Source organism: Staurois parvus, unplaced genomic scaffold (genome assembly GCF_062004578.1).
Source record: "Staurois parvus isolate SC_StPar_1 unplaced genomic scaffold, SC_StPar_1.0 ptg000014l, whole genome shotgun sequence".
Lineage (NCBI taxonomy): Eukaryota > Metazoa > Chordata > Amphibia > Anura > Ranidae > Staurois > Staurois parvus.
Genome location: NW_028317810.1, coordinates 17,724,710 through 17,746,143, shown reverse-complemented (window position 1 = coordinate 17,746,143; position 21,434 = coordinate 17,724,710). Strand labels below are relative to the sequence as shown.

Here is a 21,434-nt window from a genome sequence, read left to right as displayed (position 1 = left end):
AAAATCTAAAAATGTGCCTGTGTCCAAATATATATTGCCCTAAGTATGGGCCATACTACCATTATTATATAATTGTTTTTAATGACAATTATTTATTAAAATTATATTAAATTCAAATCTTAAAAAAAAAAAAACGGTTGGCAAGCATATTTTTATGCTAATAGAGACCCTAGTTGTATCTTCTGTCATAAATGCCTCTCCATGCCTTCCAGTAATAATGTGGAACCCTGAGGTCTGACTTTGGAACCCCGATTTATGATTTTGGAACTCCGAGTTTCATGTTCCGACTTTGGAACCCTGAGTTACATGTTCCAATTTTGGAACTGCTTGTTCTGACTCGGAGTTCTAAAGTCAGAATTCTGGGTTCCAGAGTTCTGACTTTGGAATCACAAGTTTCGAATTTGGGTCTTACAAGCATTATCATATAATTTTTTTTCAGCAAAAAAATCTTTATTAAAATAGTATTGAATGCAGATCTCGAAAAAAATAGCTGACAGGCAGGTCTTTATACCATAAGAGACTCTAGTGGTCTTTTCTGTCATAAATACCTCCCCCCTGCCTGCCATTGGTAATGTGGTCTGAGTCACACAGGCACAGCTCAGACCATATTTATGATACCCGCTGTGCGGTAATGGGACTCCCGTGCGTATGTGCAAGAGTGATGTTATCACTGTCCCTGCCATTCAAGCGGCTGCACAGATAGAACATGGAAGGAAGACTGGGTAAAGATGGAAGCACCCAAGACCCACGGGAGAAATGACTGTGCAGCACTGGGGGGACTTCATCTGACAAGTGCTAGTATGCGGTGCATACTGGCGCATTATTGCATAACACTGCAGGGGAGCCTTCCTTTTTTTTTTTTTTTTTTTTAAGGTGGAGAGTTCTACCACTTCAAATAGATTTTATTAAATAGATAAATTCATATCAATCTTTAATCATTATTGCTTTTTTAATTGGATTGTTAAAGTATATTATTTATATGGATTTTATTGACTCATTAAATCCTTTTTTTTTTTTTTTCCTTTTTCTTTTTTAAGTAATTAATTTATTTTACTTTTTAGCATTTATATATGTAAATATATACTCACCAATTAATATTTTTTAATATTTTATATAATATTAGAGACCACACACTGATTACATTTGTTGTCCTATAATTTCATAGCCCTGAAACGAGGATGTTTGAAACCCCTGAAACATGTTGGTTATTCCTGGTGACTGTAAAAGAAATATTCTGGACTTTTAGAAGGGGAGTGACACTTCTATTCTGTACCCCGTTTTCAGGTTTTTATTGCAGTCTGTTACCCCATTGGATAGATTTCCTCTCACTTACTGTCAGAAGTAATGGAGAATCTATCCTGTAGGGACATGGGCTACCCCAAAACACTTTTCTCTTTGAGTAATATGAAAACAAAATGCTTCCACATAGCAATCTCTCAAGTTATTTATTGCCTTGCTTTACATGCAGTAGCAAATGACATTAAATACCCTTAACAAGGCCAAGGGCAGCAATAACAACTTGATATTAAATATTTTTTCACAAATCTATCCAAAACTAAAAAAAATAAATAAAAGAATTGTTTCTAGAAGAACAGCTCACATGGTATGACCATGTATGTGGTGATCTGCTATAAACTGGTACTAATCAGTAAGACAACCCTCTCTGGCCATAATATTGATCTTTATGTATCTCTGGAATATTTTAATTACAAGTCTCTTTTGAGGTGTATGTTAGCCAAAGAATGGAAATTTTATATATTTCAGCGCATTGGTCCTTAGATGTGGTGGCTGCATTTGTTTTTTTTTCTTTTTCAAGCTTTTTACCTTTTATTTTCATCTGGTGAAACACACTTCCTGTCCTAGGGTAACGACTGTACTGTATCTATGGAAGAGCAGATTTATCTACCTAGTGTGTTAGAACTATAAAACACCTCCCTGTCTTTTCTTTATAACATAAGGGTGGGGGTGGGGTTGTGGTGTTCACCAAGAGAAGTATGGCAGGGCTGATAACATTGCTTTTGCAGGATGGTGTTGTCAGCTCATCACAGGAAGGAGCTCACTTTTTTGGCAGCATCAACAGCTTTTTTTTAACTTGTTAAACACATATACAGTGACAGTGTTAATGGTATATTTAACAAACCGAAAGGGAGGAAATAATAGAAGTTAGTTGTTAGGGTTTGCATGCACTTTTAAGTGGTTCTAAAGACATGAATTTTTTTGTACCTTAATGAATTCTCTACATTAAGGTAAAAAAAACCATCCATGATCAGCTTCCCCCCTAGGCCCACTAAACACCCAACTATCTCGATCCAGCGCTGTGCGTGAGAGCAGCACCAGGATCAAAGGCAGCCGCGGGAGCCATTAGCTGCTGTTGTTGTCAATTCAATCCTGTGGGGAGTGGGTCCAAGCTACTCTGTGTGTGTCAGTGGACACACACAGCCCAGCTTGGGATTGAGCCTGCACTTCTGTAGAGGAGGAGCGGACAGTGCCGGCGGGGAACCCTGGAAGAGGAGGTTCTGTTCATTACCGTTACACAGAGCAAATAAGTATAACATATTTATTAGTTTAATTTAAAAATATATAGATTTATGACCACTTTTAAGTAAAGCTGGGTATACACACAGGTTTTTTTTATTTTTCTTGTTCAACCATCAGGTTGAACAGAAAAAAACTGACATCCCCACATCAACACAGTGGGATTTCTCCCACTGTTCTATTGTATTCTGACGGTGGGGACTCCCACATCCCCCCACCCCTCATAGTCAGAATTGGCTGCAATTGCTGATCGTATGTTGGCATTCTAGCATGACCGCTGACAGACAGCAGTATATTATTATAATACAGGATTTATATAGGGCCATCAGTTTGGGCAGCGCTCTACAAAATGAAGGTAGACATTACATTTACAATACAATTTGGTACAAGAGGAAACAGAGGGCGCTGCCTTTAGAGCTTACAATTTAGAATACACGTCAGTTGAACAGACAGCAGTATGTACTGAGCAAATTTCGTCCATTTGCTGCTGAACCAGACAAATTTCTGTATGTATGTACCAGACTTTAAACTGTTGTTAAAAATGGAACTACAGTGCATCTAAAAGCCACAAACCAAAAAATGCTATTTAATTTATAAATCGCTTTGAAAAACACCCTCCTTGCATTTCTGGCCCTGGCCATTTTGAGTAAGGGCATTTGATTCATATATCATTGACTTCCTGGAATCCATTTGCCCATCAGACATGCAGGCAAAAGGGTTTGCTTAGCTAAGATAATACCTCCTCCCCTACTGAAGACTGCTGGGATGTACGAGATCATTTGCCTAGGCATGAAACCAAGAAGTAACTGAAGAAATGTAAAAAAAAAGGTCAAAACACGTACATATAATATAACTTCCTATCTATTTACTAATGCCAGCAGCATAAGGATTAAAAATAGTAAATGTTTGAGAGACTGAAGTTCCACTTTAATGTTGAAAATAAAAATATCTCTCCATGTGTTTTGTGTTCTTCTCATAGACAACCTAAAATCCCAGAGCCCTAATGAAGTACAATCTGTTAGCAGTATAAGGAAAGAGAAGATTCCTTGTGTATCTTGCAGTTATTGTGAAACATTGATAAATTTAGACAAATGTCTGGGGCCATTGTGTATTTTTGATACGCTTCCTCTTGGATATATTTTAACTCTTGTTGCTTCATTATTCATATTTGTTTGTTCTATGTCTCTTATGTTATTTTACTTGTTTGTTTTTCTCTGGTAATTTGTTTTTTAAAAACATAGTGAGAATTGTTTCCGCGGTCCTTGAGATTTTGGGTCTGGCTGTGATAATTATACCACAGTTTATACTCGAGGTTCAGAGTGAGAATAGAATTACTTCTTCCTATTTAGAAAATATCAGTTTCCCTGCCTCTTGATTGTCAATCTCCAGTTGCACTAAACAAACAAAAGTTATGTCACTGGGGAATATTTATTTCAATACTATACAAATTTTAAGGTTTAGGTTTTGTTTTTTTCATTTAAATTTAGCACTAATATGTATATTATTCTGAGTTGGCACTAACCACTTCCAGTCCAGCCCAATTCTGACATTCCTCTCCTACATATAAAAACATATTTTGTTTTGTTAGAAAACTACTTAGAACCCCCAAACATTATATATTTTTAAGCAGAGACCTGAGAGAATACATTCAGGTCCATAAATATTGGGACATCAACACAATTCTAAAATTTGTAGCTCTGTACACCACCACAATGGATTTGAAATGAAACTAACAAGATGTGCTTTAACTGCAGACTGTCAGCTTTAATTTGAGGGTATTTACATCCAAATCAGGTGAATGGTGTAGGAATTACAACAGTTTGCATATGTGCCTCCCACTTGTTATGGGACCAAAAGTAATGAGACAATTGGCTTCTCAGCTGTTCCATGGCCAGGACTGCTTACCCCTGCTTACCCCTTACCCTCATTATCCCAATTGCAATGACCAGATAAAAGGTCCAGAGTTCTTTTCAAGTGTGCTATTTGCATTTGGAATCTGTTGCTGTCAACTCTCAAGATGAGATCCAAAGAGCTGTCACTATCAGTGAAGCAAGCTATCATTGAGCTGAAAAAACAAAACAAACCCATCAGAGAGATAGCAAAAACATTAGGCATGGCCAAAACAACTTTTTGGAACATTCTTAAAAAAAGGAACGCACCGGTGAGCTCAGCAACACCAAAAGACCCGGAAGACCATGGAAAACAACTGGTGGATGACCGAAGAATTCTTTCCCTGGTGAAGAAAACACCCTTCACAACAGTTGGCCAGATCAAGAACACTCTCCAGGAGGTAGGTGTATGTGTGTCAAAGTCAACAATCAAGAGAAGACTTCACCAGAGTGAATACAGAGGATTCACCACAAGATGTAAACCATTGGTGAGCCTCAAAAACAGGAAGGCCAGATTAAAGTTTGCCAAACGACATCTAAAAAAACCTTCACAGTTCTGGAACAACATCCTATGGACAGATGAGACCAAGATCAACTTGTACCAGAGTGATGGGAAGAGAAGAGTATGGAGAAGGAAAGGAACTGCTCATGATCCTAAGCATACCACCTCATCAGTGAAGCACGGTGGTGGTAGTGTCATGGCGTGGGCATGTATGGCTGCCAATGGAACTGGTTCTCTTGTATTTATTGATGATGTGACTGCTGACAAAAGCAGCAGGATGAATTCTGAAGTGTTTCGGGCAATATTATCTGCTCATATTCAGCCAAATGCTTCAGAACTCATTGGACGCCGCTTCACAGTGCAGATGGACAATGACCCAAAGCATACTGCAAAAGCAACCAAAGAGTTTTTTAAGGGAAAGAAGTGGAATGTTATGCAATGGCCAAGTCAATCACATGACCTGAATCTGATTGAGCATGCATTTCACTTGCTGAAGACAAAACTGAAGGGAAAATGCCCCAAGAACAAGCAGGAACTGAAGACAGTTGCAGTAGAGACCTGGCAGAGCATCATCAGGGAGGAAACCCAGCGTCTGGTGATGTCTATGTGTTCCAGACTTCAGGCTGTAATTGACTGCAAAGGATTTGCAACCAAGTATTAAAAAGTGAAAGTCTGATTTATGATTATTATTCTGTCCCATTACTTTTGGTCCCTTAACAAGTACGAGGCACATATGCAAACTGTTGTAATTCCTACAGCGTTCACCTGATTTGAATGTAAATACCCTCAAATTAAAGCTGACAGTCTGCAGTTAAAGCACATCTTGTTCGTTTCATTTCAAATCCATTGTGGTGGTGTATAGAGCCAAAAATGTTAAAATTGTGTTGATGTCCCAATATTTATGGACCTGACTACATTTGTGGGTTTTGCAATTTTTTTTTTATCTTCTACAGTATCGTCACGTGAGCACGGTGGGATGGGAGCATTTTAAATGTTTTTTAAAATGTATTTTATTAGAATTTTTTTGTTTTTACACTCTTTTTATTCACTTTTATTTCTCTTTTAAACATCCCTTGTGATAACAATAGGCAGTTAACAGCGTCTATTAGATCCCAGATATCTCCTCTGACCTTGAAAACATTGAATCAAACTTGTATCTGTTCAATCCAGGGCTTTCACAAGCTAAAACTAGCTTGTAAAGAAAGACCGGAAAACCAGAAGTCACAAAGTCCTTGTCTCTTCTGCTTTCTGACGTCACACAGTGGGAGGAATGACGTCCTTTCCTCTCACTGTGTGCCTGAAGTCGGATGCCACCAGTTGCACCCTTACCAAGCTCCCCAATCGCACAGATTATCCCAGTAGTGGCGGTGGTGGTGTAAAAGTAATCCATCAGCTCTTTAGCTGCTCACAAAATTGCATCACTGCAGCGATGATCGAGATATCGCCCTTCCCATCTAAGGACATTTGGGTACGTCCTATGGAAGGGAAGTGGTTAATTAAAACTCTTCTAATGATTGCTTGCTGAGCTGTTTGCTCTTGGTATTGATGTCACTATGAACAAACAAGCCATCTAGTTACTAATTCTATACTTGAATATTGTAACTATATTAGTTGCTTCCATATAGCTGAAGTACAATTGGTTAATAGATGGAGTCCAAAATCTTTTGATCTCAACCACTGCAGTACCAGCTTGTAATATGCCTTCATTACCAGGCCATTTTTCAGTTTCGGGTACTGTGATATTATTACCGACAATTACTCCATCATGCACCACTGTTTCCAAATGTATTTTGTATACATTTTTCTTTTGGTTGTATTTAGTAACCATTGGGTTTTATTTTTTACTATATAAAAGAAAATTTGGAAAAACTTTTACCTTTTAGCTTTTTGTTAAAATGAAAATTACAGGACAGTACAAATCTTCTAAACGTACTCCATTTTGTAAAGTAAACATCCCAAAGTAATCTGATTTTTGCCACAGTGTTTTTGGAAATTAAACATGCTGGTATTGAGGGGGTTAAAACATGGTGCTCATTGTACTTGATACAGCACTTACAGGTCACACACAGGTAGGAAGTGCAGATGTGCAGGATCATGAATCTTGAAGGGTGAGTCAGTATACAGGTGGTCATTGAAGAGACAGGCTGGAGAACAGATGCATAGGAGAGAAGGGGGCAGGTGAAAGCTTGACTTTGAATCTGCAGCTGCCACTGATCTCTAATGAGCCATTCATTGATTAGATTCAGTTACTCTCCTTTTTCTGTTATAAGAGGAAGGGGCCAGCTTACAGATGTAAACACACACTGTTTCCATCCATGAAAGTACTGCGATTAGTCTTTCCTGTGACATATCATACCAATCCTAAGGTACAGAGCCACTCATATCCGCTCTATACACAGAATCTGTTAACAGAGCTCATTGAGGATGGTTTGGTTCACTGACATTAAGTAGCACACTTGCTGTCTGAGGGATATTTCTAGAAGGACAGCATTACTGAAATAGACATCCACCACTCCGGCATGTTTTTTTTTTTTTTTACATCTCTGAAATACATACACATCTACTTGTATTTATCCCTTTAAAGACCCTGTAAGTACAGCAAATATCTGTTGATCTTCCAGAAATCCACTCAGCTACTAAGTCCTGTTTATTTTATGATGGAGAAAGGAGCATGCATGAGTTTGTCACAGGTGCATACCTTTGACAGGTGGAACTCTGCAACACCTTGTAAAACATTACAATTATACACCAATGTGAATTTTTAGACTTTATGTATGTAGATACCTGCTGCTCAAGTCATTTTATGCTGTGATATTTAATATCCTCTGCATGATGCATAATAACTTAGGATCCATGAAGTGCCATAAACTGCAGTTTAGCTACTTTGTTTGCGTTTGAGCTCCATATAAAAACTCTTGCACAACACTTTAATGAAATCACTCTTGTTGGTGTCTTATTTGATAAATCCTCCTTGTGTGTTGCATTTACAGTTGATATTACTGGATGTATCCGTGTCATAGGTCCTGTGATCTTATTAGACCAAGATTGGTTTAGTTTATGCTACTCATGTTCATATGACGCAAAATGTTCTGTGTGAACTACCGTTGTTACAGTGAAAGTTTGTTTTGTCACAAAGTCATTAGGAGAGAGAAACACAATGTCTTTCCCATGGGAAAGTCCAAAGGAAGAATTTTCTGGAAGTCATCATTTAAAATTGACTTTAACACATCACGGATCAAAATTACATGGTCACATGTCTATCCTGTTCATAGAAACTTCTTTTCCTAAAGCTTTTCTTTTCTGAATAAATATGTGGCAGAGAACCCAAAGAATATTACTATTTGTGGCAATATTGATGGGGAAAAAGGAAACTATAGGAAGCATTCTATTTGTTGTTTTCTGAATAATAGACAAAGCCCACATGAACTGTGATGTTATATTAAAATGAAATACATTAGAAGCTTGTTCTCTTTCACTCAACCTTTGGAGGAAGCTCCAGGAAAATCATTAAATACAAAACTGAAATACTTATATATATTATGAACTTTCTTGCCTGCTTAAAGAGTATGTTTGTTTAGCACGACATGTTTCATAGTGATTTTTTTTTAATGTCCTGTTGTGGAAAACTCTACTTTCTGTCCTGAAGACGAAACAGGAAGTTAAAGTGAAATCTCTTCAAATTGAGGGGATGTGCCCTATAAAGTTGTTAGTGGCGCATTGGAAGGTCTACCCTCATATATAACAATAGAAGTGGATAAGCGCTTATTACATAACTAAAAGCAGGGCTTGACAAATTTGCTTTGAATCTAGGAGCCAGCTTAAAAAGTTAAGAGCCAGATGGGGAGGGGGGGCAGAATAACAGGAAAGGCGCAGTGGGATAAGTAGGGGGCAGCAAACAAACAAGATATACCTATGCTCAAATCCCAATAGCTAGTACATGCATTTATCCATCAGTGCTAAAGGGGTGTAACCACATATTAACACTAGAAATTCTGAAGGGCCCTCTGCACACTGCTATATACTCTTTCAAGCAGACTTTGCAATTAATAGAAATATATGGTTCACACATACTGCAATACATCTTTAAGCTGGCCAACTGTGTCAAAGTAATCCCTCTGTGGCCAGTCCTACTCTGTTCTGCCTATGCAAATGCTACTGTGGACACAATGCCAACATAGGGGAAAAGACAAAGTGGGGGAGAGCTACAAGGTTCAGGTCTGGCTACTGACCCACATACATTAAACAAGAAATACCTTGCTCACTCCCAATAGTTAGTACATGCACTTATCCATCAGATGCTAAAGGGGTGTAGGGGGCAGCGTTACAGGCGACGAGCAGTGGGATAGGTGGGGGGGCTGCGTCACAGGAAGGGTGTGACGTCACAGGTGAGGGGCAACGGGACAGGTTGGGGACAGCGAGACAGGAGGGGGGCAGGGAGACAGGTGGGGGCATTGTCACAGGAGGGATGGCAGCAGGCTAGGTGGGGGGCAGCAGGACAGGTGAGTGACAGCATTACAGGAGAGGAGCAGTGGGTCAGGTGGGGGACAGCAGGCAGCGGGACAGCTCTCACCTGTCCAGCTGTGGCTCCTCCAGATGGTGTCAGTGGGAGAGGATCTGGTGCCAGGAGGGGTAGCCTGGTTGTTGTGGGTCGGTGCTGTGCTGGAGGTGGGACTGTCCGCTGTCACATAGGTGACGGGACTTGGTGGCCTGCTGACTCTGGTTCTCCAGTGGGCAGCGCTGCTGCAGTTAAAGGTAGCAATGACAGGCTCTGGCGTGCAGCCACGAGGTGTGGGAAGCCACATCCTCCGCTCCATGGGTTCTCTGGTGGTGGGTGGCTGTATGGTGCGGGGTGGGCCTGCAGTGTCTTCTGGGGGAACGTGGCTTTCGTGGGGCTGTCCAGGAGTCTGTGCCACGCTGCACAGGGAGGGATGAGTGAGACTCTGAGGGTCCGGAACACTGGACTGGGCTCCACTCTGTGGGGTGTGAGAGAGGAGCTGACTGAGGATGCTGGGTAGGGAGCATGGGGCAGTTTAAGCTGGCAGGGGCCCAGGCACCAAGATGCGGTTTCTCCTTGCCATGGCGACCTGGTGCCTGGGATTTGTTGGCACCATCCCCAAATTGGAATATACAGTAAATTACAGGGCTTCCAGCCACCCTACAGGGAGACTAGAAAAATGGGCTTTTTAGTGCGCCAGTACAAAGTGAAGGTTAAAAAACACAGCTTTATTTATACATTAAAATACATTTAAAAAGCCATATCCGTGCAAATGCAATATCAAACATACAGTGTATGTTTTCCATCTCTTAGATTGTAAGCTCCAAGGAGTAGGGCCCTCCTAACCCTCTTGTATTGAACTATCGTTGCTGTATTGTCTCCTTTTATATTGTAAAGCGAACTATTGGCACTATATAAATCCCTTATAATAATAACTTCCTGTCCAGGGGACAAGCGCCTCCAGGACAAGCAGAGAGGGTGAATCTACTAAATAGACAGTACCACATTAAGAAGAATCCTGTGGTGGTAGGTTGAGATACATTAGAAATCCAATTCCAATATTGTATGCTAAAGATTATTCAGCCAGACTACATGGCCTGCAGAAGATTACTTTCAAGATCTCTTTTAGTGACAGTTGCTTTAAATATTTGTCATTATAGCCATCCTTGTATTTTTGTGTTTTTTACAGAACAAAATAGGGCTTTGAACCATTCTAAAAAATGGATGTTGATAGATGTGGATGTAAACGGATGATCATCCATTTACAGCCATTTTTCATAGAGCTGCATTGATGTCCATCTTTCATCCATCAATGGATGGATGAAAAACACAGCCTGTGTGAATGACGCCAAAGGATTCTCAGGGCAATAGGGTTTTTTCTTAGGCGCAAACTCAGCAGCCGCTCTGGTAAATTCACTTGTGTCTATAAAATTCAGCTCGGGATGTTGAGCGAAGAATATAAAGATAGACAAAAAGGAGCCTGGAGTTCCACCTACTGGCTTTAAAGAGGGCACTGTCACCTTGCTCAAGCCCATGCAGTGACAGTTTTTCTGCATAGGTTATCACTCGATCCTTCTATACTCACCATATGCTTCCTTACAACTTCTTGCACCTCTGCAGCTGACACTAAATTTGGCTGTAGTGACCTGGGGGAAGGATGACCTCACTGCTCCAGACGTGATCGTTTTCAGGTCTACCTGGTTCGGGCACCATCGCAGGGAAGTAGAGTGGTGTTCTTGCCGGGTGCTGAGTAGCAAGGGGCTGCGAGGGAGCAACAAGTAAGGTGAGTAGGAGGGGGTTGGAGGAATTAAATTTGCCCTGCATGTGCAAGTTAATGGTGTATCTAAAAAAAAATTGTAGGAATGGAATATTTACAGGTAGTATTTCATATTTAAGTGTGTGTTTTTTAAATTTATTATAAAAAATTAATTGTACCTGTCGTTTATTTTTTTTTTCTATTTTATTGTTTCTTATTTCCCTGGCCATTATTTTAACAATGAATCTAAAAATATGAATATAACATGAGTTGTACATTTCCTTGTAATTTTCCACCATCTCATTTGAGATCTCCTAGGTATTAGATTACTTTATGTTATATATTATTGATGTGTAATCCATATGTTCTGGGAACTGGTGTAGTTTTTATTTCAGCTCCGGATGAGTCACTGGACACATTTTTCTGTTATTAAATTTAGGATTTTTTCTGATGGCAATGAGCAGGGTGGAACCTGCAGTAGCCCATAGCTACTATTCACACTCATTTTGTTTATTACCAAGAACACTCTACGCTAAACGAATGAAACATGACTTCTGGTTGGTGTAGGTTGCAGAGATTTCCATGCCATATTGAACACATTTTTAATCTGCGTTTTAGGTTTTGTATATCTTATATATTATCCTTTTGTGCATAGAAAGTATTTGTACCAAACAGAAATTTATAAATGTTCCTATGTGAGTAAAAAAATTGAGGTACTTGATGCTATACTCGAAACACAGCTTTTTGCTCTGTAATCTGTTCTTTAAGGCCTGGCTCATACTAGTGCAGGCCATGCATGGGCACAGCAGCCTATTCAAATGCCCACACCCGTGTTTCACGCAAGAAGAAGGTGCATGCACCTTTTACAAAATGCATCCATAGGGAATTCGCATGGTCTTTTTGACCATGCGGTTTTCCAGCGGGTGGTTGCGGGTGCAGGCACAGATGTGATTCCCACACCAGCAACCAGCCTACAGCTTGCAGGCTGGTGTGAACCTATCCTTATGGTTGGTTCACACTGGTGCATTGCTCAACAAATGCATGTTATTACGTTTGGTTAAGCAAACTATTCATTCTGGATGGACTCTAACTTATTGAATTGGTGCATACCGCATTTTTTTTAATGAAATGCAGTTTGTTCACACAGCTGTTAGCTGTGATGCAGTTCAGTGTGGTGCTTTTCAAAATGTGCAATCAGTGTGAAATCGGGCCTTAGGCTAAACTGGCTACATTGCCATTTAATGAGAATACTAAATCCTTGGAGGGAAAATCTCTGTATCACCAGGACTATATCAGCAACCTCTTAAAATGTTGGGGCATAAAGCCATAAATCTGGCATTTAGCACACTTTCACTGCAGGTGAATCTTCCTGGTGTTTTAAATGAACGTGATTTACCAACAAAGAATGTTTAGTGAAAGTCAAATTCACTGCTTTAAAAAGCAATCCTTTTCGTGTTTTATCAATTGGTTGCAAAAATAATTTTAAGTATGTTGGAACCCCCCCTCCAAATACTTACCGATCCAGCGATGTGCACTAGAACTCCGGCTCTCCAGGGATTCTCCCTCCTCTTTGGTTGAGACAGCAGTGGAAGCCTTTGACTCTTGCTTCTGTCAGTCACAGCCAGTGAGCTAATGAGGAGAGAGAGGGGGCTGGGCCAAGCTGTGGTTCTACGTATGGATGGACATGGGAGGGCCAGGAATGCTGGCAGGGGGAGGATCGGGTCTACTTTGTGCAAAACCACTGCACATAGCAAGTAAGTACGACATGTTTGTTGTTGATCACATAGCTTCTGCTCTCAGCTGCATAAGAAACTTGGGGAGGAGAAACAGCCGCTCAGTGAACTTCTCAGTGAATGGCTGTGCAGAGGGGGTCAGCACCAGTCTGATCATTGGATTAGCTCCCAACACACCCAGAAAACTGACCGTGCAGTGCTCTCCTGCCTAGTGTAGTCAGTTTTTTTTTTTTTCCTTTTAACATAGGAAAGCAGAGGGACTGGCAGGATACTTTTCCATACTAGTATGTAGTACAGCAGGCACATATCAGGAATATGAAATATTGGGTTAACATACCTTTTAAGCACTCTACGTTGTATAAATCATGCTCAACTCCCAGTTCTCACAACTTTCACTGGTAAAATCTCATAACCATTATTGGTCCACTTGTCTACTGTGGTTTGGCAGAAACAATAACTACAGACACTCAAAACAGCGGTTACATGCGTAGAATGACGACTCTGTATAAAAAGGCGAGGTTGTTTATAATTTTTGGAAGTCAGCCTGACAGATATGTGAAGAGCCAGGTAAAATACGCAACAGAAATATTCATATCATTCTTGGCTTTTACTCTGGTTATTCATACCTCAAAGCAGACCTGTTGTTAAAATTCATAGGAATCAACAGGGCACATATCATAAGAATGTAATGCCAAAACTGTTTTTTTTTTTTTCCCCCAGATAGAGTCGGGGGTGGGGGGGGGGTGTTTAAAAAAATTATTTGATTTAAAGGTGGAAGTTTTCAGAAGCTTGTTTGTGCAGCCATAGGTTGCTACTGCTGTCTGTGACCCCAATGGAAAGGATCACCCTCTCTTAGTTCTGTTGATTATTATGCTGGAAAATTCAAAATTTTACAGTTGTCACCAGAACAAAAATAGAGGGAAAAATCTTCTTCTAATGTGTACAGCTATTCAAGTGACAACTATATAAGTGGCAATTTCCTCTCACTTTGTGGTCCTCTTGGGAAATTTCACAGCATCTCTTCAGACAGAAAAAAAAACTGTGGTTTTAACCCTTCTCTATTCTTGTCACAACTAAAAATATTTTGGTTTTATATATAATAGGGGTAGAAAATTAATTCTAAGGAGTCAGGAGCATGATATGCATTTAGGTAAAAAACCTTTCAGTATCCCCCTTAAATACTTACCTGGTGACTCTTTTAATCCAGCGTTGTGTCTGAGAGCAGCGTTTTTTACTCTTTCTCTCTCTCTCCTCACAAGCACAGAGGCCGCAGCACACTTCCTGTGTCCCCATTTGAGTGATGAGACCTGCCAGTCTTTATCTTCGGACTTCATAATGAGTAGACTTTATGGTGTGAAGATGGGAGACTAGGTGGGTCTGGCTAGCTTAGCAAGAGAAAACTGGGCAGGGCTGACACCAATCAGTCCTCAAAAATGTGTTGTCAGCCCACAACAGGAGTTAGGAGTGCACTTTGGACAGATCAAAAGGTATTTTTCTGTACTTGCAGGGTCTTTAAAGGGATAAAACACGGAAGGTTAATTTATTGTAGAAATATGCATTGCATATGTGTATTTATGTTGCCCTGAAATACACTTTAAACTAGGGGTGCACCAAAATTTCGGTGGACGAAATGTTTCGGCCGCAAACACCCGTCGGCCTCGGACCGATATGAAAAAAAAAAAGCAGCGATAAAGGTGCCGAAAAAACCTCGCCGCTGCCGCCACCGCTCGGTAGTACTCAGCCTTACCTGAGAAACTACCGAACGATCTTGGCAGTGGGAATAGAGATGAGTGAAGGAAAGAAGGCCTCCACTCATTTCTATGCCCTTTTTTTTTTTTTTTTTTTTTTTTTTAAAGCATTAGATCAATGCTTTTTTTGATCTAATGCTTTACATTGTAGAGGAGGGATGTTGGGACTTATTGACGCCATATCTCTCCATAAAGAGGACCTGTCACTAATTATTTTTATCACAAGGAATGCATGCATCCTAAATTAAAAAAAAAAAAAGTTTAGAGTGACCCCGTGCTCGCATGTAGTGGTGAACGCATACATAGGCCACGCCCACATATGTAAACGGAGTTCATACCACACACGTGAGGTATCGCCACGAACGTCAGAGCAAAAGCAATAACTACTAGACCTCCTCTGTAACTTTGCACTGCTAACCTGTAGAAATTTTTAAATCATTACCCATGGAGATTTGTAAGTACCGTAGTTTGACGCCATTCCACGAGTGCTTTTAAAACGTAACATGTTGGGTATCTACTCGCCGTAACATCCTCTTTCATATTTTACAAAAAAATTGGGTATATATTGTTTTTTTTTTTTTTTTTTATCAAACTATTTTTCTCCAAAAAATATTTATTAATTTTTAAAAACTGCCCATTTCAGTTTCTGTTTTCGGCCAAGTGCATCATGAATTTTTGTTTTCTGTTTCAGCACCAGAATTTTAATTTCGGTGCACCCCTATTTTAAACCTAAAATTGTGTTTTGTAGAAGAACTTGGATTATTACTATTTTCTTATATGTGATCTGTATAAAACACATTTTTTCTTTTAAGAGCTCTAAGTCGCCTTAATTTTTTTAACACGTCATATTACAATTAATAAAGACAAGCTTCCGTGTTCTGTCAGTTCATCTAAATAGTTCTATATTCCATGAAGAGACCGCAGGGTGGCCAGCGTGCCTAGTCATGTATCCTACAAAAGTAATAGGGATGGCATGTCAGGATTCCCACCCTTTTTCTGTTGATTAGTAAGACTTCTATCAAGCAACATTTTAAATTATTTCTTTTTTTTTTTTTTTTTTTTTTATTGTGCAAAATAATAATGAGCAGTAAAACTTAATATACAAGCTACAAAAAACAAAAATGAATGCTGCCATACTTATAATGAGGCTATTTTCTCTTTTTATATGGAGCTGCAGCCTGGGACATACGGGAGGGATCGTTAAAGATCAGGATAGGGATTAGGGGCAGCACTGTACAGCTCCTTTAATGCAATCTGTCTACTCGGGTCCGCCCATCCATTTTTCAGGCGGACCACATTGGACCCTCAATTGGCCTTTATGGAGTGGCAGATGTAAACATGCTTGTGCAGGCTTGTGTCTGTTTACACTCACCTACCTTCAATCTGATCCGCTAAAAACAAATGGAAGGGGATTCATTCTCCCCTCTCTGGGCAGATTGGATCGGAGGGCAGTTGGGTGTATCGAACAGCCAGTCCATTTTACATCTGACAGCCCATGGTGCAGAGTGGGCTGCAGTGGACACGGACCTGTCACTTCCTCACTCTGTCCGATGATCCCCCTCTGACCACTAAAGGGTGCACTCTGATATAAAGACCAGCACTATGGCAGTGATGGAGCAGGACACTGCTGGGTAGAAAGGACAAAAAAGGTGTAATATTGAGGTGGCACAAGATTGGAAAGAGAGGAGCAGGTGGATGAAGGAAGTGGAAAACAGACAAAACACAGAAGATACAGTATAAAGGTCAGAGGTTTTGTTACACCCATCATTCCTGTGCCAAAACAGGCAGGCCTTTTTTTATTATGCCTGGTACACACGATAAGAAACTCAAATGAAAAAAAAAAATGCGTCTGATAATCTATTTGTTAGTACACTGGTTTCGAAAGCCAATCACGACAGTTCATGCGAAAATACCTAAAGGGACAAGCATAAAAATTTCTTGTGAAATAACAGAGTAAACAACTTTTGTGTAATAAGTATAGTATTTGTAAGAACAAAATTGAGTGACCAAGACCAAGGAATAGCACTGTCTGCATTTTTCTGTAAAAATGCAAACATTTACTGTATAAACTGAAAAATACTGAGCTTTCCTGTGAATCTCCGAACTAATAAGCACTGTTTCTGAGAATTGCTTCACATCTGTGTTGCATGGAATCAACCAACTTCTGGCACCTGTGAACTGGTTTTCCAGCCCAATACGATTGCACAACATTCTACAATTCCTGTGCATTTCTTGGTATTGTCTCAGAAACTGCATTTTTGATATCACCCCACCAGTTTTCTATTTTGGTCCAGGGAATGGGCTGGCCACTCCATAACGTTAATCTTGTTGGTCTGGAACAAAGACGCTGCTCGCTTACTGGTGTGTTTTGGGGATGTTGACTTGTTGAAACACCTTATGCCGCAGAGAAAATGCCCATGAAATGGGTGACATTACCTATTTTAGTATTTTGATGTATTCAAACTGATCCATGATCCCTGGTATGCGATAAAGTTGCCCAACAACATCCCCATATCATGATGCTTGCATCACCATGCTTAACTTTATTCACAGTGTACTGCGGCTTGAATTCAGTGTTTGGAGGTCATCTGTGAAAATGTCTGTGGCCCCTAGACCCAAAAAGAACAATCTTGCTTTCATCAGACCACAAAATGTTGCGCCACTTCTCTTTATGCCAGTCAATGTGTTTGGCAAATTGTAACCTCTTCAGCACATATCGTTTTTTCAACAAAGGGACTTTGCGGGAGCTTCTTGCCAATAGCTTAGCTTCACATAGGTGTCTTCTAATTATTATAGTACTCACAGTTAACTTTAGACCTCCTTTGATAATCCTGGAGCTGATCATTGGCTTTGAGTCTTTTCCATTTTGGCTATTCTTTGATCCATTCAAATGGTAGTTTTCCATTTTCTTCCACGTCTTTCTGGTTTTGGTTGCCATTTTAAAACATTTGAGATCATTAGCAGCCTATCATTTTCTGCACTTCTTTATATGGTTTCCCCTCTCCAATCAACTTTTTAATCAAAGTACGCTGTTCTTCTGAACAATGTCTGAAACGACCCATTTTACTCAGATTTTCAGAGAGAAATGCGCTATACCCAGCATGTACAACGTTTCATCCTTAAATAAGGGCAATAATTGCCACCTATTTTTTCACAGACTGAATGACCTCACAAATTGAACTCCACACTGCTATTATTTTGAACGCACCCTTTTCAATTAATGATTCAATTTCAAAGCATCAGCAGCATTCATGGCATGACTGTTGGGTCGGTTGGTTTTTTATTACTCTACTACACCTACTAGTAAATTATTTGCCATGTAGGATTATAATTTATACCAAAAATAGGGATTGGTCTGGTTAGTGATGTTGGGCTGCTATTATTTTGAACACGCTTGTATATTTCACTGTGTACACTGTGCTTTGCAGGGCATAATCTATTTCACACAGCACCACTGTGTACATTGTGCTTTCCTTTATAGACTTCAAGATACTATGCTTGCTTTAGGCTTAGGGATTGCATCTTGTTCAATAAACGGGCTCACTCTTACAAGTTGAAACTAATGGAAAATTTGTAAAAGGGATACTGCTGACACTTATAAATCTTATAAGGATGTACATGCTTCCATCTTTTTTTTTTTTTTTTTTTTTTAACAAAGCGTGGAGTAACATGTTTATTTTTATATTGCCTGGGCATCTTGATGTGACCTATTTTCTATGTTATCAGCCATTTTAGGCCAAAGGAGGCTTATTATATATGTTCTGTCATGTCTGTTTAGTAGACGTTTAATGGCCTGTGTCAGTGCCAAGATTAGGTTTAGGCCATATTTGGGCAGGATTGAGGTCAAGTTCTCTATTAATCTTTGTGAGTGTGGGCAATTCAGCGTCTGGTGATTTAGGGTCACCCCGGGCTTAATGAATCATTAAGGTCATGTATTCATGCTGCCGTGTTTCCTTGTACAGCTTGGCGTTAGTAGCAAACATTTTAACTTTTTTTTTTTTTAGATTATTCATTTTCTTTACTGATTTTGCAATTTACCATATGCTGACTATACACAGTACACCAAGTCCCTTCTTATCTACTCATATCCTTTAGAACTTCAACAGTTTTGGTCCACACTATACTGCTGTCACTGATTGCAAGTTTTTCATTGGGTAATATAATTGCATTTCAGTCTGTCAGTAGACTCCAGATCCAAACTGTTTTGCAGTTAAGAGAACTACACATCATTACAAATAAACCGTGTTTAGTTTTTAATTTGTCCTGCAGAACGTTTAAAGGAGAAGTACCCTTTTAGCCCCTTTGCCCTGATCTAACCCATCCTCCCCTCCACATATGCATATTTACATTATTATGACTGCTGTGGCCTCCGGTGTTCATTTAGTTCCAGAACCATTAGTCTTGCTGTCCTAGCCATGGCTGCTCATGTAGAATAGCCTGTCCCCTGACATTATGCTGTAGAGAAGCCACCCTGTTCTCTATGTGGAAACAGTAGTCTCTCTGCAAGGGTCCAACACATTCACTGTTAAGTCAGAGCTACAGGTCTGCAAACAGGAAAGTTCATGCTTCCTGTTTGAATGGCTCTAGCCAGGTGTGCTGGCAGGGGACTTGAGAAGAGAAGGATCGAGGCTGCTCTGTTCAAATCCATTGCACAGAGCAGACGAGTATGACATGATTGTTATTTTAAAAAAAAATTGCGTTCAGTCACTTTAACCTAATTTTCGAAAACAAAAACCCCAAAACATCTGAACTTATGTGATAAAGTGCACAATTTCGAAAAAACACAAAACCAAACCTCCGTAAATGATTACCACAGATAACCGTAAAAAAAAAAAGAAAAAAAAAATCCTAATATACTGTATAAAAATACTCAAATTGTAGGATAGGCTGCAAATTTGGGGCAGCACAGTGGATAAGTGGTTAGCGCTTCTGCCTGGCTGCACTAGGGTAGTTGGTTTGAGTCCCAACCACAGCACTACCTGCCTGGAGTCTGGTTTCCCTTTGCCTACATGGGTTTCCTTCAGGTACTCCAGTTTCCTCCCACACTGCAAAGACATGCTGTTAGGTTAGTTGCCTCCTGTCTAAATTGGCCTAGTATGTGTATGTATGAATGTGAGTTAGGGACCATAGATTGTAAGCTCCTTGAGGGCAGGGACTGATGCGAATTTACAACGTATATATGTAAAGCGCTGCGTAAATTTACGGCATTGTATAAGTACCTGTAATAGAATTAAAAACTAGAATGTAAAACTCTGATTTCTTATCACAAAGAAGCCTAAAACTCCGAAAAGAATTTATTAGATTGCATAGTAACTTTGTACATCAAATCCCATAAAGGGTTCAGATATAGCAAGCATTTTGCAAACTAGAACAACGCTGGCCTTTGTAATGTAATGTTGTGTATATTGAGAGAAATCTATAAACCTACTGCCTTTAGTGAACATTTCTAGACTATAGATGTCTCATAGTTTGAGCTGACATGTACCGTACTGTAAGGATGCAATGCTTTGTAGGGTCTTGATCAATTAAAAATTATGGTAGTATGATGGGAGACATGGCAGTACATTATATTCATTGTTTATATGTTATACGTTTATAAGAGTTGTCTTGTTGGCATCAGAAGGGAGGTAATTGAATATCTTGCAATGAAAAGGGTGCATTAGATTCATGTTGTTAATGAAACTCGGGTGTACAATCCTTTATCAAATGTATTTTGTTCTTTCAGGAACCGTTCGAAGATGGTTTTGCCAATGGAGAAGAAGGAACACCAACTGGGGATGCTGTGACCAATCATGTTGCAGAGAGTAAAGGAGTTGTGAAATTTGGCTGGATCAAAGGTGTACTGGTGAGTAAGTTTGCTGCTCCTTCTCCAAAGCCTCAAAAGTCAGTTTAAATACAAGATATCTGTAACTAGCGTGGTTAGAGGACAGAAGACCCCACCTTCCCCTCATCCTAACCCTATAAACCTGTATATCTGAATAGGGAGAAAATAACTAATCATACTTCCCTTTATCCTTGTGATCTCTTCATTTTTAAAATGCTTTTGATATTGTTCAAACGTTCCATCTCGTTCTTGCACAGTACAACACCACTGGCATCTGTTGGGGGAAAAAACCCCTTTCCCAAGAATTCAGGAAGAAGCATTTTGCTTGACTCCTCGCTAATCACAGACTTGACTACTTTTTAACCACTTCACCATGCAAAATTCCTGCAGTTGGAAGATGTTCATAGGTTTCCTTACTTAAACTACACAATTTTTTTAATCTCACCAAAACATTTCAGTGAGATTCAGATAAAAGCTTTTACTAGGTTATTCCATAACCTTTTATTACTTCTTTTTGAGCTATTCCTCAGTGGGTTTGCCTAGTGTGATCCCTATTTTTGTGTTGAAAGAGCCATGTGCAGTTCACGTTTTAGACAAATGGCCTCACATTCTCCTCAAGCACACTTTGGTAAGATGTAGGTTTCATAGCTGACTTTATGACTGGAAGCTCTTCAGACCTTGAAGCAGTAAAGCAACCCAACCATAACATCTCTCCACAGTACATTGTTCAAGAAGGCCTGGTCCTCTATGTTCAATGCCAAACAGCAGATTTGTTCTAATGGTCTTTTTGGGCAGCAAAGCTTTTTTCCTGACACCTCCTATGTGGATTAACTTGGTTCTACCTCTTCTAATTGTAGATGTAGTCACTTTGATAACTGTTGCCAAAGTTACTTACAGATCCCACAATGAATGTTGGGAGTTCTTAAAGACTTCTTTTAGTATACCACAGTCA

General features: G+C 39.7%; 1 protein-coding gene across 2 annotated transcripts in view; it reads left to right on the top strand.

Annotated features, from left to right (window-relative positions):
- Nucleotides 1–21,434, top strand: part of SLC12A2 (solute carrier family 12 member 2) — a 189,107-nt gene that overhangs the window by 64,585 nt on the left and 103,088 nt on the right. For both annotated transcript variants that reach the window (XM_089677757.1, XM_089677750.1), the window contains exon 3: nucleotides 20,384–20,503. In XM_089677757.1, coding sequence (XP_089533883.1) covers nucleotides 20,384–20,503 — 120 coding nt within the window. The remainder of the gene's footprint in view (nucleotides 1–20,383; nucleotides 20,504–21,434) is intronic.